The 14,665-nt window shown below is 40.0% G+C and overlaps 1 protein-coding gene across 1 annotated transcript; it reads left to right on the top strand.

Moving 5' to 3' along the window:
* Positions 1–5,691: 5,691 nt before the first annotated feature.
* LOC121638681 (homeobox protein unc-4 homolog) lies at positions 5,692–10,972 on the top strand. Its single transcript, XM_041983603.1, has 3 exons — positions 5,692–6,228; positions 6,976–7,151; positions 9,484–10,972. The coding sequence occupies exons 1-3, from the start codon at positions 5,970–5,972 to the stop codon at positions 10,639–10,641; spliced, it is 1,593 nt and encodes a 530-aa protein (XP_041839537.1). The 5' UTR covers positions 5,692–5,969; the 3' UTR covers positions 10,642–10,972.
* Positions 10,973–14,665: the final 3,693 nt, after the last annotated feature.

The following is a 14,665-nucleotide window of genomic DNA, read 5'->3' as shown; positions in this document are numbered from 1 at the left end:
AGGACCTCATGTCAAGGGCTGCTTTTCATTCAGCACCGCATGTGTTTGGCTCACATCGCCACTGGGAAAGTGGAGGGAGGGGGTCTTTACAAAAAAAAAAAAAAAAAAAAAACCTTTTATAAGCAAATGACAAGGAGGCGTTGGAGTTTGATGTTTGGAAATGGCAGCAACAAAATAAATACACATCAGAGAAAGCAGCAAAGAAATAAAAGAGGAAACGGAGAGGGATAGAGAAGGGTGACATGAAAAGCACCACTCAAGTCGTTCAAAGTTGCTCTAAGATTTTGGGGTGGGGTGGTTATAACAGCCAGACGACCAGCCAACATTAAAGAGTCCATTTAAAAACGAGACATTGAAATGCAGAGAGCCCGCTCATGTGTGGACTCAGGGTCAAGTAACGGAGGGATTATATGGTTCTCCATAATAATATTAATTAAACAATTTACATGCTAATAAGGTAACAATTATCGGAGCTTCTGGTGAAAGATTCAGGTTATTACAACACGCCAATCCCAGGGCTACGGGTCATAGGCAGAACAGCAGAGAGAAATCTCAACTCAAATTAACATTCTGTCAGCTCCAGAAATTGGATAAATAAAGTCGAATTAATTCACAGTAATGGAAGAGGGAGGGGGGAGGCACTTATTCAACCAGCTCTGATTACCATTCAGTATTCACCAGCACGAGGGTGGCTCTCTGTCAAGAAATTTAACACAAAATGAAGCGGTCACTGCCTCGGGCAAGATTTGGCCCCTGCGACACCGTTTACAATTTATATGTATAATCTTTCTCTCTCTCCTTCTCTCCATCGCTTCCCCAAAGATGTCCACCTGGACACCCAGTTGCTCCTGGCCTCTGCAATGATTGTGAAGCTCTAAACCTTTCATTTTCCATTTTCCAATGTGCACTTCAATTTGAGCACCATTTCCCCCCACAATAGACCAGACCCTTCATGTGATAGGATAACTTGAAATTTTAATTGCAGCCATCTCCTATTTTTAAAAATCCACCAGTCATACACAAGAGGACTGCTCTAAATGCTCTACATGTTCTGCTCACTTTTGCTAAAATAGTCTTTAGGTCATTAGAAAAGACAGTGTCCATGTTATTTATGGCATCATACAGTTTGTGGTTTGTATTTTAGCAGCTTTTGCTGTATACGATGGCTGGCTGGTCCATTGCCTAGCATCAATCTATCTGATCTTTTAATCATTTGAACTGGAACAAAATATTCTGCTGATGTTCACAATATCTAAAAGTTAACTTCACTTTAGTAAAGCAGAAACTTTTCCTCCACCACTTTAAGGCTAACCTTTGTGGTTTTGAGTGAATTGTCTTGTCAGTCACATGATGGCTTGTCCTGAACTTCATTACCTCATGAGACAAATTTAAACAGTTTGACTTTTCATTTTGCTCTGTCACCTAGTCTCTTATTTACACCCATCCATCCATCTAAACCATCCGTTGTGTTCACACCTAACTATGCTTACATGATGCAACAGGAGGACTTTTAATGTTTACATTGTTGTTCCTGTTTGTACTATTTGTTTTGCTATTGTTATGACTCAGTGTTGTGCAAATTTCACAGCTCAAATCTGCCATAGTCACAATAACGGATCCCTTTCAAAGTTATTGTTGATTCAGTAGCCCAAGTATTTAATTTTAATACTTATTTCAAAAAGGCCTTGCTTAATTTAAAGTATGGTTTTGTGTTCGCCCTTGACCAGATTTCATGATGTTGGACTCTGCTGTAAAGTAAAAATAATGGCTGATGATACCATCCGGACCAGCAAGCCAAAGTCTGCTCATTAACTATGTGTATGTATTTCCACATGCAGTCCAATTTTTTGTGTCTACCATGTAGCTGTTGTAGTTTGATGCTGTGGATGTTCTATGCATGTGTGCCTTAGTAAGCCAATTCTTGTGGTTAAAATTCTACTACAGTTTGAATCTTTTGGTCACATTTGGTGTTTAAATCAGCTTGTAATGTAAATAAAAATAGTGTTTTTTTTTGTTTTGTTTTTTTTGTTATAGCATATTAATGGTGAAGACATGACACTTAAAACAATCATCATTTTTGTGTTTTTGCATTAATAAAAAAAAGGCTCAGGGTTGCACATACTTGCTTTGATCAGCTCCAGCAGGCAAGAAATAAAGAAGAAACTTGAACTCATAACTTCTTCAGAAAGGGAATCTTGACTGTTAACAGTGGGGCACAATGAAGTTGGCTGGTTCTCTTAGAAGAAAAGGTGACTGCAAATATTATACAAAGTTGTTTTGAATGATAATCTTCATCATATGATAAAAAAAAAAAGATCTCCATGTGGGAATAATCTCTTCAAAAGGTGCTGATTCCCATCATCCTTTGGTAACTAGAGGTCAATGAATGGTTTGTTGATGCAGTATACATATATATGACCCTCCCAGCCAAACAGTTTCTTTTTCATTTTCCTTCAGTATAATCAAAACACAAATGACTGAAAATCTTTTAGAAGAATGGTGTTCATCTTTTTATCAGCCTTCCGCAGCATTTTAGTATCAATGCCAAGGATCAATGAAGCTGGTCTGGCAGAACATGGTCCATTTTAAATGGACTGCTAAATAGACCAGAGGTGGACTTTATTATCAGGTAAAGGTCAACAATTGCCTTGGGCCCAGCAAAGCTACCAAGGACTACTATAAATATCCAATCAACTAACTGAAGAATTGTATTTAAATGTTTTACAAAATAATAAAGTTCATCCCAAAAAGCATAAAATTTAATTAAAAAAATGCTTAACTGATTAAAGTAAAATAATTATAGAGCTGCCTTAATCACTCTCCAAGATAACTAAAAGAGTGCTGCTCAACAGTGCAAAAAGTAAATGACACAATAAAAAACAAAGGAATCAATAGGGGTGCTGATCACAGTCACTAATTATTACTATGCAAATTAAAAATAGTGAAAAAGATTTAGGTTTGTCTACAGTGAAAAGAAATAGCTGTTTTATGCACTTTTGATGCTACCTATTTGGAAAATGAATGGAGAAGCTAGTGGAGATAAATGGAAAAATCTTCTAGCTTTCTAAAAAAGTCTGTTGAACACATCACAAAGATGAATAGCCATCATTTTGTCAGAGAAGCTACAAATCCACAGAGCCATAGACGAATTGAACCAAGATATTATTTATTTTAAGGCACATCATTTGCAAGAAATGAGAGGATTAGTTAAAATTCTGAACCACAGAAGTCCTTAATTTTGCATTTTGTGGCCACTCAGAATGGACTTTTGAGTCTAAATAAAGCTGCAAGTAGGTCTTAGATAAATAAGCATTTAAAATTGGTGAAAAATAAGGAAAGTGGATTGCCCCATGGCTGTGTTTGCTTTAGGCCCTGGAATGACTATACCTCTTCTACAATGGCCTGCAAGCACTATTTATTCTTTTTGATAATTCCAAGTGCTTTACTCTGCAAGCCACATTCAGCCATATATTTATACAGCTCCTTTTAGCCTGTACAGGATGCTTTACGTATCATACACACATTCAAACTTCTATGGGTGCATTCAAACCAGCCTTTTGATTCACATTCCATTTTTATCAGAAAGTCCACTTCATTTCAGTTATTGTGAATGTGCAAACAAATTCTGATTCTAATCAAAGAAGTGGACTTGGTCCACCTACAAATGCAGGTCTTGGTCTGTTTCAAGCGGACCAAATACAGGAAGCAGACTACAAAGCAAAATGCATTGTGGGTTTGGTGCACGGCACTATGGGTAAACATAACCAAAACATACATGTGGGGCAGTAGGTGGCTCTGCTGGATGGGAGAACTACTTTGGACATGGAAGAATTGTTTAGCTTCTTCAGTAATTCTTGGTGCAGTGCCGACTCTGGCGGAGAGTGGAACATATTGTCTTAAAGGTTCAATCTGTTTGAAAAGTGCAGTGTGAACACAGTCTCGATCTGGAAGAATATTGCACGCACCCCACTGAACCGGGTCCTGAATCAGACTGAGTCTAGCAGTCTGAATGCACCCTAAGAAGACAGAGGGTTCAGTATTTTGCTCAAGAACACATCAGCATGTGGACTGAGAAAACCAGAGATCAAACTATGACCTTATGATTGGAAAACATACACTTTATCTTCTAGGCCACAACCACCAGTTTACTTGATAGGTGACTGCTTAATTACCCAGAAAAGACCTGAACTACAATATGCATCTGATAAATTAGTTAAAGCATATAGGCTAATCTTACTTAGCTGGATTTTGAGAGGTAAAAAATACAGAAGACTGGAAGTAAGACCAATCTGCAACTACTGTCATTTAAAGCAACAGTTCACACCGGCCAACCTGGCCATCTCTAAAAAAAAACAAACAAAAAAAAAAAAAACAAAAAAAAAAAATGATGGGACACTCCAGGTGCCACTTCAGGTGATTGACAGGTCACTGGAGGAGGACAAAAACATATTTCCAGACACGAAAGCAAATTTTAAAATGGTTAATTAACCATCTTTTAAAAAGTTAGCATTTCAAATATGAAATTTTAGGAATTATTATTAATACACACACACACACACACACACACACACACACACACACACACACACACACACACACACACACACACACAAAAAAAAAAAAAAAAACAAAAAAAAAAAAAACTTAAGCAGATACACCTGTGTGGACATGGCCTTAATTTTAATAATCACATATGATCTGTACAGTCAAAACTTTGGGGACACCCTGTGCTCTTTTGGGGGGGGGGGGGGGGGGCTTAGGGTGTCAGAGACCCCAGATTGGGAACCACTGCTTTAAAAGTTTTAAACTCAACTTTTAAATAAAATATGTTTCTGTATGTTTTGCAAACCCATTATTACTGGACATTCTCTGTCATGACTCAAAAGATTTTGAAGTTATTTTGTTTGTTCATGGTTAGGTTTAAAGGTAAACAATTCCTTCAGCTTATTTAAAGAAATTTTCATGGCTATCCTCTATAATCAGCCACCAATTCAATGCGATCTGTAGGAAACCCATCAGACTATGTCCACTTTACCACCACTGACATGAGCTGTTCAGATGAAAACTCGAAAATAAAATGCGGAGTACGCACTAGAGAGGTTCTTTTATGTGTGTGTGTGTGTGTGTTTGGGTGGGTGTGGTCGTGTGGAAAGGGGCTTGTAGTTTAAAATATGATGTGACAGCTCAGGAAAAGGGGATGACATGGCGCTGTTATTGGATCAATCTGAACGTCTCTGTAAACCACTTATATGAACAAAGCGGCAGTACGCTCTGAAATAACCGAGAGAACTATTTCCTGGACCTATTGCTTAGTTAGTATTTTATGTGTTTTATTATTATTATTATTATTATTATTATTCTTTAGAATTTCATGGAGTGGCTTATCAGTTACTTAATGAGATAATTTCCAGGTGCCAGTTTATCCTTGTGACAAGGCTTGTCTTCATTGTTTTGACAAGTCTGAATTAAAGGGCCGCGCCAGGTAATTAGCGATTGATCCAAAAGAGTTTAAAAAAACGAGGGGGAAAAAAACCATTTCTTCCCTTTTACTCTCTCTCTCTCTCTCTCTCTCTCTCTCTCTCTCTCTCTCTCTCTTGCCTTCCCTTTACTCTATTAATCTCGTCTCTGACGTCACACAGCGATTAACGTTTCTTATTGGTCCCGCGAGCAGATGGAGGAGTCCTAATGAGCTGGCTCACGGAGAGAAAGAGCAGGGTTAACATCTCGACTGGATCGTAAACGTGAAGTGTCTCCCAAAGCCAGGTACCACCGTTTCACTTTAGACCTCAACGTGGCCGCGAGAGACGGCCGTCTGCCTGGTTCCCCTCTCTCCCCCTCCGCTTTTGCACCTCCTCCTTCTGTTCCCTTCCGCCGCTTCTTCCTCCGTTCCCTGACTTTTTTGACTGCATGTTCAGCCACACTGCCTCCCTCTGCATCTTCACTTCGGCCCCGCCGCAGCCCCGGCGAGCATGGACAGTCGGGTTCTCGAGCATCCTCACGCCCAGTTCGGAGGCTCCTTGGGCGGGCTGGTGGGTTTCCCGTACCCGCTCGGTCCCCATCACCACCACCATCACCAGCACGTCTACGAGCTCACAAGCGGACACCAGCTGCAGTCCGCGGCCGCCGTACCTTTCTCTATAGACGGATTACTAAACGGTTCCTGCTCGGCCTCGGTGGTCAGCTCCAATCCACTGCTTTCGTCCGATGGTCAGCAGTTCAAACTCTCAGGTAGGCCTGGCTCTTCTTGTCCAATATCTTTTTAACCATTAACACCGGTGAGTGGAAACTATAGGCTATTAATAAGAAGTGTATTCATAGATTTCCCTAAAAGTAGCCTACTTTAAAACCACAAAGGCGCTTTCTACAAAAGTTTAATGAATCAAAACTGAAGGCGAGTTTTGAGAAATCTAAAAGAAGACAACAGAGGGGAGAACACGTTTAGGGCTCAGGGATGAAATAAATGCATTAATAAACGCATAAATAAATAAATGCTTATTTTAAATAATTTTATCATCAAAGTTCAAATACAGGCTGGAATAGAAACTATCTAGTCATTAGCCTGTAGGCTGTTAAATTAAATGTCCTACAGGCCCAATCAGTGCCCACAACACAGGTCTATTGCAGTTAGTCGGAAGCCTTGCCAAATAACAATTAACTAATTACCCTATACAGCCATAGTCACAAAGAGTGTATTAGGATAATTTTTTAGACATTATTTACCGCTCACATAAAAATTAAAACAAACGAAAAGAAATTAACAAATAAAAAAAAAAATACTGGTTTAAATTTCCAAGCCAGCTGTGCCACCAAACGTATGAACGCCTGTGTCTCTCACACTTTTCCTCTCTCTCGCTCTCTCTTTCTCTCTCTCTCTCTCTCTCTCTCTCTCTCTCTCTCTCTCACACACACACACACACACACACCCACCCACACACACACACACACACACACATTAACAAACACACGCGTCTGCAGATTCCGGGGACCCTGATAAGGACAGTCCCGGTTGCAAACGGAGACGTACAAGGACGAATTTCACCGGGTGGCAGCTGGAGGAGCTGGAGAAGGCTTTCAACGAGAGTCACTATCCGGATGTGTTCATGCGGGAAGCGCTCGCGCTCAGGCTTGACCTCGTGGAGTCAAGAGTTCAGGTAAAGACAAGCAAATAAATCACACATTTTAAGAGACTTCATTTGTGAAGGTTGGCGTTTTCATGTTGTTTGATATCAGCTGTACTCGAGTTTTTATTTATTTTATTTTTTATTTATTTATTTTATTTTATATATTTTTTTTTCAATTTGTCATTAGCACCAACTTCCACAGAGTCTTTTTTTTATGATGGCCCACGAAGGCCTGTCCCATACTGAGATAGCCTGTCAATAATCAAAGCACTGGGGAAAAAAAGAACCTCTTTTGAATTATACATGAAGACAACCTATTGATTTATGTGTTAATTAAAAATAAAAAAAAATATTAGGAAAAATCAACGGATAGAATTGAGATATGTTTTTTTTTTAAATGTACATATTTATTATTATTATTTTACTTGATAATATTCATATAATACCCTATTTAACTGATCACAATTACACTGTAGCATGTTTTATTGGTTTAAATGGCTGAATTGCAGTTTTTATATTTTTAGAATAAACCAATAAGACCATTCTATTATTAATTCTATCTTTACTACTACTAGTAGTACTAGTATTAGTGGCGGTGGTAAAAGCAATAATAATTGTGACTTAATGTAATCATTTAGTGTTATTGTGCAGTTATTTAATATTAGTAACATTACCTAAGTATTTTACTTATCAGAAAAGTAAAAAAAATATATTATTATTATTATTATTAATATTAATAATAATAATAATAATAATAATAATTTATGTAACAGCTTATCAGAGCTTGGGGGTATGCAATTTTTTTTATTTGATTGATCGTGGAACCAAAAGCAACATTTTATTAAAAAATGAAAGGACTGCCATCTATAGCTTGCTATTCTGTAATGTGTTAATAATAATAATAATAATAATAATAATAATAATAATTTGTTTTTAGTGATATAATAGCTGTTTCTGATTGTTATTGTTATATTTAATGTAGGCACCTACTCCTTTTGTTCAATGTTTAATTTGTAGGCAGTTGCTATCCATGCATTTATAAATGTATAGGCCACATACAATTTGCTTTCTCGATGGGTATACAAGCGGGACAGAAACAGAGCTTGCTGTTGCTGAATGTTGTTTGGGGATTTGGTTCCTAAACCTCAGATTATTGTTCCCTCAAGCAGCTTAATGCTCTTTTATCACCAGGTTTGCCAGAGAAAGATAGAACCAACATTAACAATTCATAAGAAGCACCATTGTCACACATGATGTTGGTCTCCCATTCTTATTATGCAATGTTCTCAGATCCTACTTGTGCATGCTAAACTCCCGGTGCTATCAGTGCCAAACAGGCGGCTGTTAGAGCGCCCAGAGTCCAGCCAGTAAGAGCTCCAAGGCGGGGGAAGCTCCCTGTCTTGGCTCGGTGAGGAGAGGGGTACTGCTGTGCTCCGCGCCCCATACGAATGAGCAGACGGCTGGGTGTGGAAGAATATGCACAGACGGGATATGGCTGATTTAGCTGTGGAACAATTAAATGTAATTTGCGGAGGTGCCCATTACACAGACTCATTGGTAATTAACACAGACACATCTGTGCATCTGCCGGTCCTCGGCTGTGACCTATTAGCCTTGTGTGGTCTTAAGGTGTTAAAAAACTGCTAAGACCCAGTGAGACAGATCAGTAATTTGAGATGTTTCAGGGTTTTTGGTATTTATGTGGATTTGTACACTATCTAGCTTTTTTTTTTTTCTTCTTTATCACTTTATTTTGGTAGATTTGAAGTCTGTTGTTATCAGACTCAGGTGCGAATTTGCTTGATAGCCCACATCAGTGAATTAATGCATAGTTTTTTGTGTAAGTCGGGATAAAAAGACACTTGTTTAAGTAGCTATTTTCTTACACAAAATCAAAGTAAATATTTTAGACCTTATCATAATGTGTGTGTTACTGTTGAATTAAGCTATATATATATATAAAAAAACTAAACAAAAACAACTTGATACACAAAGTCTGTATGATCATAGTCCTGACTATGTTGCACTTAAAATTGTAATTATTATTGTTAATTGCTGATAAGTTTCCATTGTGATTTCAAATAACAGAATGAATCAAAGTACCAAAATATATTTAAATTAGAAAAAGCATAAACATTCATACCAAAGAAAGAATAACAACACATCTTTACAATTTGAACTATATGTTTACAACAATTTAATAAGATATCATAATAATTACCTGCAATCAACAAAGACCAATGTTGACCTGCTGTTTCTTTACCACATTCTGCCGTTTGACAGATGTTAGCAAGAACAGCACTGTTCTCAAGCAAAATGTAAATATCTTCATGTGTGTATTTATGTGTGTACATATGCATAGGTGTGGTTCCAAAACAGACGAGCTAAATGGAGAAAAAAGGAGAACACAAAGAAAGGGCCTGGACGACCCGCTCACAACTCCCACCCGACCACTTGCAGCGGAGAGCCCATGGACCCCGAGGAGATTGCACGAAGGGAGCACGAGCGGGCAGAAAAGAAGAAACGGAAACAGGAGAGGAAGCTGCTTAAGTCACAGAATAAACTTCTTGCAGGTGAAAGCTTCCACACACCTGGAGGCTCGGAGAGTGACAGTGGAGTGTCACAGTTCACTGACAGCGAGCAGCAGCCCGCAAGCATTAATGGGACTATTCACATCGAACTGCCAGCAACAAAAGGTGCAGGGGAACTCCAAACCAATTCCAGCTGTGACCAAACACAACATAACTTCAGTCACCTACAAAACCACACAAACCAAAGAACCACAGAAGAACCAGAGCAGGTATCTCCAGGCAGCACGCACAGCTCTAGTCCTGCAGGTCAAAGGTCCTCTGCCCTGCAGAAAAGAAACCCTTTCAGCGTGGAGAGCCTCCTCTCTGATACCATGCCTCGACGGAAATCACACCTGGACTTCCCTTCACTGCCCAACCAGAGAACTCTGGTGGGTAAGGGTCATTTCTTGCTTTACCCCATTACCCATCAGCCTTTGGGCTTTTTAGTGCCCCAAACAGCCCTGAAGGCCACACCATGTCAGGACATTAACAGACTTAGTCAGGGACAAAGGTGTGTGCCAACTGAGGGGAGCCCGGCTCCCTCTGACCTCTCCAGCTTTGGCAGCAACACCAACCCTTTGAACTTGGATCATATGGAGCTTAACACACAGCATCACCACAAACACATGAGCAGGAGAGAGGGAAGCAACACAGATGAGTGTGGCGGTGACTGCAATAATGAAAAACTCCATGTTTGTCCCCCATCAAACAATATGACTCAGATAGCTTTGACCAGGCTGAGTTCCACACAGTCCAGTGACACGAGCGAGAAGAGTCTCAAAGTTCAAACAGAGGTTGTGGCCAATGGCTGCCAGTCTGCTGAGCTGTGTGCAAAAGAAAAGTGTGCAAGAGAGGAGCGAGCATCTCCAGATCTCTCCGAGTGTCTCAAGACAAACACAGACTGTCAAGAAACACCCGGAACAGATGGAGAGGATCTCGATATGGACTAACACTTTCAAGGAGCAAACATAAACAAAGGACCAGGAACAACCCTCTGACTATTCAAACATTCCCAAAGCTCTGCTGAGTGAAGCATATCAGGAATCAGGAGACTTAATCCTCATCTATTTTTTAATCAGAAGGTGTGATGAATCCACATGGCTCCCCAAAGCTGTGGTTGCCCCAATAATCAGGCTTTAGGCCAACTCTGAACCTGCAAACACCTTCAGAAGCAGGTCTCTCTTTTCTTTCTTTCTTTTCAGTGAACAACTTGTAATAAAACCTAGGCTACAATAAACATACACACAACATAAATCCTCAGATATTGTAAAAAAAAAAAATCAGAAAATGATATTTATATGTTAACATTTTGATAAATAAAGTTATTGTTTAAATTGAATCACTGTCTTTCCGGGGCCATATTGAGGGGTGAAGGGAAAAAAAAGGGGTAGTTGCTGTGTGGCAGAGCCTTGGATCATGGCGGCTGGAGTTTTGTCATGTTACAGCAGATAAATCCCCCTTTTCTCTATGTGTAGTGAGCCAGAGCTGGGGCTCAAGTCCGTCTGGCTGTTTGTATTTATTGCTTTAACAAATTTATTCATTTGAAAGGCCGAGCTGGAATGAGGTTAGTGGCCGCGGGCTATAGGACCCTGCGCCTCCTGCTGAGTTTTGATATGAAAGTAATTATTTTCCCACTGGCTGCCGCGGGTCTCGAGGCAGTCACCCCCCCCCCCCCCCCCCCCCCCCCCCCCCCCTTTCAGCCCAAAGGGTTATTAGACATTACCGATTTCTAGTGATATGGAATCACATAAACTTCCTACAATAATAGAATTAGCATGAAAGGCAGGGGTGTCAAATTGAAATGGGGAAATAATAGCCGCGCCAGCTGCACCATCAATGTGTGTTTGCGTGCGACTCGTGTGCGTGAGTGCGCATAGTCTATTGAGCGCAAGGAGGAGGAGGATGAGATGGTAGATTCGTGGGGCGGAATTTTCATGAGCTGCCGCGGCTGTCAGACGGCCCTTGTAGTCGGCTATATTAAGATAGATGTTCGATGATATCCCTCATTGTTCTGTCGCTTATATTGATGTTGCAGTGTTATCGCCCTATTGATCATGTGTCGCACATAATAGGACAGGCGCGCGCCCGCCTGCCTGCGCCTTTTTACAAAAGCGCCTGGGCCCCTCGTCATTTGTTCTAATAGGACTGCAAGTCCCTCGGGGGGGAGACAGATAAAGATATAGGAGGAGAGAGAGGATGCGAGTGATGTGCTGGGCATGCATTAATATGTTTTTGATCAGTTGTTGTCTGAACTCAAGAAAAACGAAAAAAAGTGGACAAAGAAGAGGTGAATTAAAGATGTTTAGGAGACAGCGCTTCCCAAATGTTCATGTACTCTGGCCTGCATGCGTGCACTAGCTGGACGCGCGCCATTGCCCGTTTAGAAAAGAGTGTGTTTGGCTTATGAAGTGTAAACGACACCAATTCCCTGGAAACTGAAATCCCAATTATTAAAACCATTAATTCTGGCGAGCTGGTGCACAGAGGAGCAGTGTTGACAGCCCGGCTAAATATCCCTGATCCCTCCCGGTCACCTCGCCTTTATTTGCAAATAAATTGAGGGAGATCCGAGGGACAGAGCTTTACTTTGCTGCGCCGACCTAAAATGAATTTCCGTGCCTGAGTCCCTTTAATAATATTTACATAATTTTCGCTCAGTGACTCTGCTATTTGCGCTGTAGGAAGCGGGGGTCTTGCAGGAAAAAATAATTAGACAAGAGGATGAGGAGGGAGCCAGAGTGAAAAACAGCAGGGGGAGGATGGGTTAAGACCGAAGCTGAACACTAAATTCCCAGACAGCTAAAATCAATGAAAGTAATAACCCTATTATTTAATTCATAAGGACATTATTTCCCCATAAGGCCCCAGGAAACGTCCCCTTCGACCGAAACAATCACATTAACTCGTTCATTCCGCGTTCGCTGTGTGAAATTCCTACTTTTATTCTCTCTCTCTTTCTTTTTTTTTCTTTTTTTGTGAGAGAGAAACGCTTTATTATAATCGGTTAGTTTCAAGAGCGCGATTAATTAGAAAATATAGGTTTGATCTCCCTTCAACAAGGCCTTCATGTAGGCTAGTATATGTGTGTGCGCGCGCACGAACTACTGTGCTGAGACAGGACAAATATGAAAAAAGAGTATTTTCAACTAAATTAGAAACTTTTTGGAAAAATCATTTCTGCAATAAACTTGAAAAATAACTATGAATTAAACTCAGCTTAAACAGGCATCCATACTACTATTTTTATCCATATTATCTGATTCTTCACAAGCTGCGGAAACTAGCTTTAAATGTAAGCACTGCAGGTAAAATCCCTATTAATCAAAAGGTTTATTATGACTCGTGGGTTTATTTAAGGTCTCATAATCAAGAAGGTGTTACGTTTATGGAGCTTGAATTTATTTAGAAACAATTATGTTAAATGGCATTTAGCAGCAAGAATATAGCCTAACAGCCCATCCTTTTCTTTTTACTTTCCTCTCTCTCTCTCTCTCTCTCTCTCTCTCTCTCTCTCTCTCTCTCTCTCTCTCTCTCTATGTGTGTGTGTGTAGGGGGGTGGGGGGGGGGGGTCTTACTTTTTCTTTGAAGTATGGAAAGTTAGTTAAGGCTGGTATCGTTGCTATCTATCTATCTATCTATCTATCTATCTATCTATCTATCTATCTATCTATCTATCTATCTATCTATCTATCTATCTATCTATCTATCTATCTATCTATCTATCTATGCCCAGTTTAGGGGCTATATTGGAGCGTTGGGTGAACGAGGATGAGAGAGTGTGTGTATGTGTCTTTTGGTTTGCATCAACACAAACGACCAATCGATCAAGCCTAACCTGGACCGGGAAGGCCCTCCCGCAGTGTCCATGCCGCTCATGCATCACACTTTATGAATTCAATTTCAACCGGGAGAAATTTTCAATTTGAACTCGCGATCATTACGGCGTGGGGGGATAGCGCAAATTGTTTTTGCTCTATTATGCATTCGGACGCCATCATTTTTCTTTCTAATTACCGAGGTGTCAGCGCGGCCTGTCACCCGGGCGCTGATTTTCAATTTAACTGATCATCATACATTCATTTTCCCATTTGATAAATCTGCTATCTTGGCGCTCCCGCCATGCCCGGAATATTAAGCGGCGCCGGGGCGCAGTAATAGGGGGATGTGTATGCGGCAATGAGTGCGGATCAGCCAGCTAATTTAGCACCTTCAACATTCCCCGTCTCCATCCCCCATTTCCAATTCTCAAGAGGAGACGAGAAAAGAAGAAGAAGAAATAGCAGAAAAGAGGGGAGAGTCCAATGGCTGTCTAACCTCCACCAACGAAGAAAAATCCCGGAGGTTACAAAGAATCAGAGGATCACAGTCACTGTATCCCAATCCGCCATGTTTTTATTTCACAGTTTAGAGGAGGGATTAATCAACGCAAATTGAGTTATTCATATGTTATATTTATTGAATAGAAACAAATTTGCACAATTAATTACAAGCCTAATTTCAAGAACCAAATACTGTCCCTTCAGCCTTCTCCAAACATCTCTGACTCTTCAATCAATTAAGCTTTGGTCTTTAGATTCAGGAGTCTTTGATTCAGACTGGGCCCACAGCCAACATCACACATCAGTGAACCTCTGTTTAACCCACTTACCTCTGAAATCAGCGGTCTCCCGAACAGCCTGGAACAGCTGTCATATGGGAAAGTTAAATCAAACTTATTATTTGTTTTTATTACAAAAAATGTAACTTGCAAAAATAAATAAATAAATAAATAAACGCTTATAGGCCTGGTCCATGCATTGTCAGAGATTTAGTTTTTTCTAAATTGCTTTGTTCAAACACAATCTTAATAAAAAGTTGTTTAGCACAAACTTTTAATCATCATGTCTGTCAAGCTGTCAGTATTTTGTCTTTGAAAATATATCAATAAACAACATCATTATTTATAGAACGAGACAATTAGTCAGTGATCAATGA

Source organism: Melanotaenia boesemani, chromosome 4 (assembly GCF_017639745.1).
Source record: "Melanotaenia boesemani isolate fMelBoe1 chromosome 4, fMelBoe1.pri, whole genome shotgun sequence".
Taxonomy (NCBI): Eukaryota; Metazoa; Chordata; class Actinopteri; order Atheriniformes; family Melanotaeniidae; genus Melanotaenia; species Melanotaenia boesemani.
This window is presented reverse-complemented; position numbering and strand designations above follow the sequence as displayed.

What these genes read in the sequence shown, in the direction of transcription:
- LOC121638681 (XM_041983603.1), top strand. Translation starts at nt 5,970, where the DNA reads ATGGACAGTCGGGTTCTCGAGCATCCTCACGCCCAGTTCGGAGGCTCC. An exon ending in TCAGCAGTTCAAACTCTCAG is followed by an intron (nt 6,229 to 6,975) that starts GTAGGCCTGGCT and finishes ACGCGTCTGCAG; the next exon opens with ATTCCGGGGACCCTGATAAG. An exon ending in TCGTGGAGTCAAGAGTTCAG is followed by an intron (nt 7,152 to 9,483) that starts GTAAAGACAAGC and finishes ACATATGCATAG; the next exon opens with GTGTGGTTCCAAAACAGACG.